Genomic DNA, 10,712 nt, shown 5'->3' on the forward strand with positions numbered 1-10,712 from the left:
CACCCCACCCCCACCCCAAAACTCCACCCCATGTTATTATTCATTGAATGAAGAAAGAATAAGATAGTGATTTTGCCTAAAATATCCTACAAGCATGGGCTTGCAATATATATTAATTATATACATATATATTCATCGATCAAGGTTGCGGTGGACTATTAAATACTGTTTTATTTTTAATCAAAAATTTTATTACAGAGTGACTTTATTCTTAATGTGAAAACTTTTTTATATGATTTCAAATTTAATCGAACTATAATTTGAAATATCAGACGCAAACTAAAAAGCATAAAAAGAATAAAATACATATATACTCATACTAGGTATGCAAGTCAAAAGAAAAATCAAAATATGACAAATTTTTTAAACCTCCAACAATTATAAATTGGGCAGCCTTCTCCTTGCAAACATTTCAAACACTCACACTTCTCATTTTCCTCCCTATAGAATTAAAAAAAAAAACCTAAAATTCCATTTTCTCTCAATTTCCTTGCTTTGTTTATAAAAAAAAAAAAAAGAATTGTTTCATTTTATTTATTTCTATATTTTTGTATAAAATGGTTGGAAAAATTAGCTCTGATCTTCCTCCTGGATTTAGGTTTCATCCAACAGATGAGGAATTAATCATGTACTATCTTCGATATCAAGCTACTTCAAGGCCATGCCCTGTCTCAATTATCCCCGAAATCGATGTCTACAAGTTCGATCCCTGGGTATTACCTGGTTAGTACATATATATGTATACTCGAAAATCTTATTGAAGTTTTAAATTCGAATAAATATCATTTATGATTATTAATTATTATTATTATTATTTTGTTTTTGTAAAATGTGTAGAAAAGGCAGAATTTGGAGAAAATGAGTGGTATTTTTTTACCCCTAGAGATAGAAAATATCCAAATGGTGTTAGGCCAAATAGAGCAGCTGTGTCTGGTTATTGGAAGGCTACTGGCACTGATAAAGCAATTTATAGTGCAAATAAATATGTTGGAATCAAAAAAGCACTTGTTTTTTACAAAGGCAAACCACCAAAAGGTGTCAAGACTGATTGGATCATGCATGAATATCGTTTGAGTGATTCAAAGTCTCAAACATCTAAGCAAAGTGGATCTATGAGGGTAAGAATTAACATCGTTAATCTGTCGCTAAATAGTGAGTAACTGACATGATTTTTCGATAATATATGTCTTAAGTAGAGTTAGCTATGGATTTTATTGTTGTTTAACGATAAAAGTAACTTGACTATCGCTAATTTTTGTTTTTAAAAAAAGTTACAATCATTTCACTAGTTACCTCCAAAAAAAGGAAAATTTGAAATTAGCTATGAATTCTATCGTTAATCTGTTGATTTTCTCTGTAGTTGTGATTTGACATGTGGTCTAATAGCCATAAATTATTTTAATAAGGGCAAAATAGACATTTCAAAGTTAAGTTATTACTTAATATAAAAATGTGTCATTCTTGTTTAGATTGATTAAAAAGGAAAGTGAGTCATATATATATAAACTGGGACAGAAGAAATATTATTTTGTATCAGGTGTATTATTCGGATTTATTTCTTTCTTTTGTTGAAGAATTAAGCTAATATTCTTTTTTTTCTTGGCTATTTTTTTCAGTTAGATGATTGGGTACTATGTAGAATTTATAAGAAGAAAAATTTGGGGAAAACTATAGAGATGATGAAAGTTGAGGAAGAAGAATTAGAGGCACAAAATGTGAGTACTACAAATAATGAAATTGAAGTTGTTGGTGGACCACAAACAATGAAATTACCAAGAATTTGTTCATTGTCACATCTATTGGAATTGGATTATTTTGGATCAATTCCACAATTACTAAGTGACAATTTATTATATGATGACCAAAGTTACACAATGAATAATGTGAATAACACAAGTAATGTGGATCAAGTATCATCACAACAACAAAATACAAATAATATTACAAGCAATAATTGTAATATTTTCTTCAATTATCAGCAACCGCTCTTTGTGAATCCAACATTTCAATACCAGTAGCGGAGACAGAATTTTCATCAAGAATTTTCTAAATAGATTCTCAGTTATATCAAAGGGGTTCAATATGTAGATAAATATATATAATATTTTTCAACGAAGAGGTTCAGATGAGCCGGGTGAAAATATATTTATATGAAGGCTATTGGATGAAAAGGTGACATCAAAAGTTTATGACAACAATTGTAAAATATAATTAAATGTTATGTCATTAGTATTATTAGCAACAAACCTTGTAGTAGGGCAACAAATTGTTGTTGTATTATTTTAGAATTTAGTTTCTCAGTTTGTATTTGAAAAAAAAAAAACTAATTTACTTGTGAAATTTTAATAAATATTTTTCAGCAGTCTATCTTTGATTTTTTTTAAAAAAAAATTCTACAATGAAATGTCAATAATTTTACTATTAATAAATTACCTAATTTATTAGTATTATTTTTGAAGGAGACTTATTTTTAAAAAGTCAATTATGTGATGTAAATCTGTGTAGAAAAATTAATCATACTCCTACGTAAGACTTTTCGAATAATATTCAAAATCGAATCGAATTATCCAATTGGTTCATTAGTAAATATTTTTATTAGATTAAGAATTAATTAATATTTATCATTAAAAAAGTTACATGAATTATCTCTTAGCTGACTTAAGTGTGATACTTTTTGTATGATTATCCCTACCTAACTTAAATTCATATTGAAGTTAATGAATATAATAATATTTGACACCTAAAATTTCTTCTACTACATGAATGTGTTTCAAGTGAGGATTATTAATCAAGGAAATGAGAGACCAATTTTCAAAAATTAAAAAATTCCACATAAATGAGGAAAAAAGAACAAAGCAATAAGAAGAGCATATATCACCACTAGAGAAAAAAATAGCTACTTTTTATTGAAAAATATTTGGTGATTATATACGTAAATATTTTGTTTGAACTAGTGAAAAAAAATAATATTTCACATAAAAAATTAACAGATCTTTTAGTATTTCAGTGAAAATCTTATTTTCATAGTATATTTTTTCGATAAATTAATTTCAATAAAATAAAATAAAAAAAATTATTATAACAAAATAATCAAAATCTCTTTATCTTTAATCAGAAATTTTTAATTTCGGAACTTTGACCTCTAGTATATTAATCAAACTCTTGATATAAAGTTGCAACCACTTTGAAGAAGAAAAAAATAGATAGGTGCATGCATGGCCTCTTTTAAAAAAATAAAAATATCCCCATCATTTTAATGGTGATATTTTTGGACTATTATATTAACTTGGTAGGCGTTAGATTTCACATTTCTATTATTTATTATATTTAAATTTATATAATTGAAATTAAAAATTATATTTAATTATATTTTTTTTTTGAAATAGTGGAAATAAGATTTTATTCAAAATTTACGAAGATGAAGCTAAAAAGTATGTTTGAAACAATATTGAAATTTAAACTATTGGATTTTGATTTATAATTAAATATAATAATTTTAAATAAAACAAAGAAAAATTGGGAAAAACGAATAATATTCGGGGTGGTTATTCTTTTTTAACGGCTAATATTCCGCCGAAATTTTTTCTAAATAGGACAAAGTTTTTATTAAAACTTTTTGGATATATTTTATTTTTTGCCAAAAAAAGAAATTTTTGGATAAGATCAAACTTTTAGTTCAATGAATAAGGTTTGTGCATTTTATGAAAATATTTCACTTAGGTTTATTCGGTAGAGAAATACATATTATGTTAATATAAATTTTTAAAATTTAGTATTAGTTAAAATTTTATATAATTTACTTTTTTTAAAAGTGAAATATAATCTAGAATAAAATAATAAAATGAAGAGATTGATATATAAATTTATTTATAATTTTTATATATATTATTTACACGGAAAAAAGAGTTCAAGAATGTGTCATATTATTCAAACTCGAGCACTCAAATAATGTTGACAAGTTTTTTTTTTGGTCTATAAAGTTCACAAGTAACTCACGTCTCAAAATGTAAAAATAAAGATTTTTTTTAATTAACTTATTTTTTTTGTGTGTACAGTTTTGATTTATAACGCGATTAAAATAAAAAATATATTTTTAAAAAATTATAACTTATAAATTCATTCAAATATAATTTTTGATATAATTGTGTTCACATTGTGCTTGTCAATTACGCAAAAAGGGAAAGAAAACTCCCTTTTGACCTTTCCATTTTTTGATAAATAAATGATCGAGTGAACTCAATAATATGGGAATATAGGACTATTGGTTACGTGTTGTTGCGGTGTACTTTTTCCGTCTCAAAATATTTGTTTCACATTTTACTTATATATTTTGAAAAAAATATTAATTAAAAATAATATTTGACTAACGTATTCTTATTTATATAGACTATAAATTATAAAGAAGGAAAAAATATCTTATAAAAATACTCTTCAGAAAGAGAATTTTCTTATATGACAATATCAAGTTAGCGAGATATATAAGCGGAATAAAAATTTAATCCTGAGTAAAATTAATCAAAACTCCTGCTTTTGTCAGCATGACGATAACCACATAATGATAGTAATATATTGATTGAATAATCAAAGCATCGATTGCTTTCATCTATGGCTTTTTTCAACTGTCTTAAACATCGTAACATCAACGAATTCTCCCTCCCTTAGATGGCGCCCTCTCATTTGATCAGCTGTCAAGTGGTAAATTAAAGCTAGCCACACGAATGGTTGGTCAAATATTTTTGAAATTGCGATCAGTTTCGCTATTTTTTTAGTTGCGATCGTCTCTATCTCATTAAAAAAATATCTCATGTTTTCAATGGCGTACTAATTACAATTTACATTTTTCCACCAGTTATCGTTGAACACGTGCTCAACTTATTGTTCCATTTAATTTATAAGAAATAGATTAAGTCAATCATATTAAAAGATAAAAATAATAATATTAGATTTAATAATAATTAATTAATGTCATTATTTGTATATTAATAGTGTTTATTATATGAAGCTATTAGTCTACTCGTTAATCTAAATATCCCACTATGAGGGAAAAGAGAGATTATATATATCCCCATGTTAAATTGATCCACAATAACATTCTTCATAAGAAAATTATCAATATACTAAATTAAGAAAATTAGTAAAATAACCCCAAAAATAGCAAAACAACCCATTATAGTTGAATAAATTATACTTGGTATACTAAAGACTTTTAGATCAATATATTTGATATGCATACTTTACGAATGTTGTTCTGATTTAGTGTGACTTTAGGCTTAAAATATTATAGTAATAGTCATTTATATTGACCCCTATAACAATCATCCTCTATAAGTAATATTTTGTTATAATGGTCGATAAAAAATTAGCATTAATATATTTTTGATTTTATGCTTTATTATTTGAATCTACGATATCATCCTCTATAAATATTATTTTTTTATAATGGTCAATAAGAAATTGGCATCGATATATTTTTTATTTTACGCTATATTATTTGAATCTATGATATCAAAATTTGGAGACTTACATTCTGCCAAACTAAAGTAAGAGCGCTTTCTTATCAGAACAATATATAGATTTTTTTTATGACACCACCATTATTATACAGTCTTTTTTTGATTTTTTATTTAACCGCAATAAAATAATATCATTATAAAAAAGTCTAACTTTGTAAAATATCCCAATCAAGATTAGTCATGATAGACAAGAGACTTTGCACAAACAATCACTTGGCATTCATACCCCAATAATTAATAACCAAACAGGGAAAGAAAACTCCCTTATGACCATTCCATTTTTTGATAACATGATAGAATTAATATTATTTCATCCATTTCAAAAAGGATGACATAATTTGATTTGGAATAGAGTTTAAGAAAAGAAAAAGAATATTTTTTAATCTTATGGTTCTAAATTAAAATTATGTCAAATGTATCAAAATGTCATTTAATCTTGTGGTATTAAACAAGTCACGTAGAAAGTTAAAGTTAAAGTGTACCAAAACAGAAAGAGATCATTCTTTTTGAAACGAGACTAAAAAAAAAATAAGATCGTTCTTTTTAAAACGGAGAGAGTAATATTATTGAGCCCAACAACATGAGGGTAAACGTAGTGCCAACTTTTTGTTGATTTCTATAGTGTTGTGATGAATGCTCATATACACGTGTCGAAAATCGATACATTTTTCACTAAGCAATTTATATGAATCATTAATTTTTCTTTTATAAAATTAGTCTTTTTATTCATATAATTTCGTATTTAAAGAAAAAATGTTTGTTGAATTGCGACTAGATGCATGTATGTAACAAATGTGGTAATACTTTCTAGTGCCGTTCACGGCATCTACTGTGGTACTCCTTAAATATATACACACTTATTTAGTAAAATTATAATATGGTCTTTATGTTTTTTTCCTTAATTGGCAATTAGTATTATATTTTCAAGATAAAATGAGAGAGAGTCACTTGAAACTTGGCATTTTTTGTGTGAACGATAACTTGTATATTGATATGTTTTTTTATAATAATCTTGATGTTAGGGACAGTTTTCCGCATTACCTCGACTAGTTTCAGGAGATATCTGCCATCTCCTATCACCAACAGGTACTAAGTAACTCTGTCCATTAAGTTCTGGTCTCTGCTGAGTTTTTAAACCTAAGATCTCAAGATTCTCAGTCACTTTATTGACCACTAAATCACTCATTCGATGTTTGTAAGTTGATATGTTTACGTTAGGTTCTATGCTTTTTAGGAGTCTTTAATAGCGTGTTTGACGAAGATACTTATTAAGATCAGCTATAATTTGATAAGTGCATCTTATCCAATAATTTTGAAAAAGTACTTTGATTCAGTTTGTGTTTAACTAAATTATTTGAAAAGTATTTCTATTAGTAATTTATATTTCACCAATATTTTCAAGACGTATTTTTACGCATATCATAATTCGACGAATATCATTACTATTTACAAGCACTTAGGTTTTTCGTTTAAAGTTTGATCAAGCATTTTTTGTATTTAAAATATTTAGTCAAACAAACTATTAACGACCCTTATACTAATAGCTGTAAAGCAATTATTCATGCACAATCAATAATGTATTATTTTTGCCTAAATTGCTTTAATTCTCTCTATTCATGAAAATAATTTATTGATGGTTTGATTTGTTATATCAAAAACTAAATAACATGTATTTCATAATCTTAAAGGAGATATAATTTGTTTATAAAAATACTCTCCAGTCATTATAACAAAAATAATTATTAATTATCGTTGAATATGTATTTTTAGCGGCAATTGACACTCTTTGTATATGTCCATAAAGCCTTTAACAACATTGGTTCTAATGACACTTAACTAAATGCCGGTAAAGACTTTAGCACTCTTTATCAATGTCAATATTTAATACCGCCAAAAATTATTTTTATTGTAGTGTAGAAAAATATTATCATAGACTTCAAGGGTGTTTCTATCAGTTTCATTATTTTATTTTGGGATAACTAATCCTGATACCTTTACTCTGCTCTATGACGGTGATAACTTATTTCAGGAGTGTATAGTTGAAAATTTCATCATAATTTCGTCTTATCTCAATGTTGAACTCAAATTTGTTTTGATATGAGAATTGAATGCCTCAAGGGAAAGACACAAGAAATTTGTTCGACCGATAGAAGATTGATCCCAACCAGTTAACGAAATAGGGCTACTAGTGTTCAGTCTTGATTGATTCCGAAAAAATGTGAACCAAGTAAAACTAGTTTCAAAGTGACCAAGGCCAACCCAATTGGGCCAACTAGAACAAACCCTCTTAAAACATTGACCCAACAACACCAAAATTTATTGGGAAAAAAAAAGAGGATAAAATATTTGCCAAGTCACCAAAACCTAAGGTCCATTTTGGATTTAGGGAAATCAATTAATATCCATCCAAAACACACAAAAACCATCAAACACTTCTTAGATTTTTTTCAACACAAAAATGACCACTTTCACAAATCCTACAACTTTGTTCCATCCAAAAACCAAAATAACCAAAACTCATCACACACAATGCAAGACACTACCCAAAATCCAATCTAACTTATCAACTAATGAACAAAACTTCTCATGTAGACGCAAACTCATCGCGACTTTTCTAGTCACTCCATTGACACTAGGCCTACAATTCACCCCTTCAGCATTAGCTGAAAATTGGGGCGTTCGATCATTCTTAAGAGAACATTTCTTTGAGCCTGGACTGTCCCCTGAAGATGCAGTAGCACGAATTCGTCAAACAGCAGATGGACTACATAGTATTAAAGAGATGTTGGAGACTAACTCATGGAGGTATGTATTGTTTTATATACGACTTAAATCAGCTTATCTTAAACAGGACGTGAAGAATGCCTTATCCAGGGTGCCTGAAAGTCGAAAAGAGTCTTATATTAGAACTGTCAATGAGCTTACTGATAACATGGCTGAGGTAACTAACTGTCCTTATTTCCCTGTTCAGAATTTTTCGAGTTTTTTATTCAGTGTTATGGATATTTCTATATATTTTCTTCGTTTGCAGTTTGATTACTACATTCGAACACCAAAGGTATATGAATCTCGTGTATTCTATGAGAAGACGTTGAAATCAATTGATGAATTGGTGGGATTACTTGCATAACATCATCAGGCTCAAAGGTGAGTGAATGTTGTAGCAGAAATCGCGTTGGTTTAACAAATAAACTGATCGAGAAATGTTGAAATTATATACAATTTTATGTTCATTTATAAGTTTGGTCTGCGAGTTGATGATCACTAAACTGAAATTGGAATCAAGATTACATACGACTTTATGAGAGAATAACTATTAGTTGAGTAAACGTGATATTTGAAGATGAAAACCTTGTAGTAAAGAGGAAATCTTTTCATTTTGTGATACAACTGATGAAAATCTTGATACAATGAAATGCAAATGATGAAACTAACATTTACAAACACAATACACACACAAAGGCTAGCAATTGCTAGTGTAGCCAACATCTTCAGCGCCTTGATAACGCGATAGATGACAAAATTATAAGTATAACCATCAAGGCCATTGCACCAAAAGAACCGATAAGGGATCCAGCAGAACGTTGACAGAAATCTGTATACTGTTGGCATATCGAAAACCAGTTAGTTGAAGTGTTGCCATTGTGTGCCAAATACACAATCGCGGCTGCTGCTGATGCTCCAGATGTGAGGAAAACCAGCATTATCTTCAAAAAGTTTTCGCAAAGTATAAAACATATCAGTACAACTTCATAACAAAGTACTAAATATGAAAACTTTAGTAGAAATCTAATGTATTACCGCGTCTAGAACAATGAGCATAACTCTGCTCTTTCCTGCTCTACTTCTGATAATGTGAAAGATTGAAATAGTGATAGAAAGTGCAAGATATACACAAACTATAGAATTCGAAACCACAAAGAACCTTCAATCAGAATAAGCAAAACAAAAAAATGTGTTAGTTAATCTTTATCCAGTTCTGTTTCATGTACTAATATGATAGCAATGTTGCTTACTTAAACGAGTCGATATCATCATATTGAGCTTCAAAATTTACAATCTGTGTACTGAATGGAAGTGCTTGATCTGCAGTACCCATTGCCACAGCACTTGCTAAGGTTCCAACAAGTGCAACGATACGTAAAACGAGATCAAATACAGAGATTCCTCTGTTCACTCCATGAACTCTTTTGGCCTTTGATCCCTCTCCGGTTTCAATTGATACTGCCTTCATTTTTTCCTTTTAGCTCAAACTTTGAAACTAAAATGAAATTTTGTTGTTATGATTTGTATGCTAAGTGTGATCGACCGCGAATTTATACTAACAAGTGAACCAAATCATGTAACAGAGTTACAAATAGTATTAGGTTTTGATGACACATAATTAGTTGTTGCTTTTGCTTATTTAATCAATGAAATGTACAACTTTCTGGTTCATGATATTCCATAAAGTAGTTAAGTCTTGCATTAACTTGCTACACTTTTTACCTGCTCTACTTTCTTCCTAACATGTACTTTGAAAACATTTTTTTTTCCAAGAAAATGTATCATTATATACAAGAAACCGCGACATTAAAACGACACACGTTGCAATCCATTTGAGAAGGGTAGCATGTATGTATACGTCACTTTTAACTTTATGGAATTGAAAGGTTGTGCCCGATAGAAACTTCAACATTCTTTGTCCTATTTCTTTTTCTTTTTTAATGTTTTGCAAACATACTTTATGATCATTGATTTATTATACTAGGTCAATTGATAATATACTAATAACATTGGTTATGGTCCTAAATGGTTTTTTGGATTAGGCACAAAGTTCTACTTGAACATAAGAAACAAAGATGAGAAATTAGAATACTAGGAAGTACAATGATGAATAGGTTGACTTTTTAATTAACAAGGAGAAACAAAACAAAGAAAATTAAGTTTATGGAGTAGGTCAAAATCTATCTAATTTCTTGTTGTGAAACGTCTAATTTCATTTTTTCAATTCAAAATTTTAACAAAAAATTATTCCTTGGAAAAAGAAAATACGTGTTTTCATTTATATTTTGACTATTCCTTGCATCATAATATAATAAAGATCAACAATCTAAATTTCAGACGTTGCTTTCGATATCGTTAGCATATCCACCACCAATATCTTCGCCTTTACAAATACATAGCAGATCTTGATTCATCGATAGTTAAGCCAATGGA

The 10,712-nt window shown here is 28.3% G+C and overlaps 3 protein-coding genes across 6 annotated transcripts; 2 read left to right on the top strand and 1 right to left on the bottom strand.

Moving 5' to 3' along the window:
* The first annotated feature begins 419 nt into the window (after positions 1 to 419).
* Positions 420 to 2,365, top strand: LOC107018907 (NAC domain-containing protein 1). Of its 2 annotated transcripts, XR_003578272.1 has the most exons (4): positions 429 to 723; positions 838 to 1,118; positions 1,617 to 2,105; positions 2,141 to 2,350. XR_003578272.1 is itself a non-coding variant. In XM_015219498.2 (3 exons), exons 1-3 carry the CDS (start codon positions 558 to 560, stop codon positions 2,016 to 2,018), a joined length of 849 nt encoding a protein of 282 aa, XP_015074984.1. In that variant the 5' UTR covers positions 420 to 557; the 3' UTR covers positions 2,019 to 2,365. The 2 variants fall into 2 exon arrangements, 1 of the variants encoding a protein (XP_015074984.1); XM_015219498.2 differs by having other exon boundaries at positions 420 to 723; positions 1,617 to 2,365.
* Positions 2,366 to 7,926: 5,561 nt separating this feature from the next.
* On the top strand, positions 7,927 to 9,892 carry LOC107020625 (photosynthetic NDH subunit of lumenal location 2, chloroplastic). Of its 3 annotated transcripts, none has more exons than XM_015221064.2 (3): positions 7,927 to 8,454; positions 8,545 to 8,660; positions 9,606 to 9,892. In XM_015221064.2, exons 1-2 carry the CDS (start codon positions 7,972 to 7,974, stop codon positions 8,641 to 8,643), a joined length of 582 nt encoding a protein of 193 aa, XP_015076550.1. In that variant the 5' UTR covers positions 7,927 to 7,971; the 3' UTR covers positions 8,644 to 8,660; positions 9,606 to 9,892. The 3 variants fall into 3 exon arrangements, with proteins under 3 accessions (XP_015076550.1, XP_015076551.1, XP_015076549.1); XM_015221065.2 differs by lacking the exon at positions 9,606 to 9,892 and having other exon boundaries at positions 7,927 to 8,318; positions 8,388 to 8,454; positions 8,545 to 8,875; XM_015221063.2 differs by lacking the exon at positions 9,606 to 9,892 and having other exon boundaries at positions 8,545 to 8,875.
* Positions 9,005 to 9,819, bottom strand: LOC107020626 (casparian strip membrane protein 2). The gene is made up of 3 exons (XM_015221066.2): positions 9,530 to 9,819; positions 9,315 to 9,438; positions 9,005 to 9,220 (listed from the first exon to the last, which is right to left on the bottom strand). Exons 1-3 carry the CDS (start codon positions 9,745 to 9,747, stop codon positions 9,005 to 9,007), a joined length of 558 nt encoding a protein of 185 aa, XP_015076552.1. The 5' UTR covers positions 9,748 to 9,819.
* Positions 9,893 to 10,712: the final 820 nt, after the last annotated feature.

Source organism: Solanum pennellii, chromosome 5 (genome assembly GCF_001406875.1).
Source record: "Solanum pennellii chromosome 5, SPENNV200".
In the NCBI taxonomy this organism is placed as follows: domain Eukaryota; kingdom Viridiplantae; phylum Streptophyta; class Magnoliopsida; order Solanales; family Solanaceae; genus Solanum; species Solanum pennellii.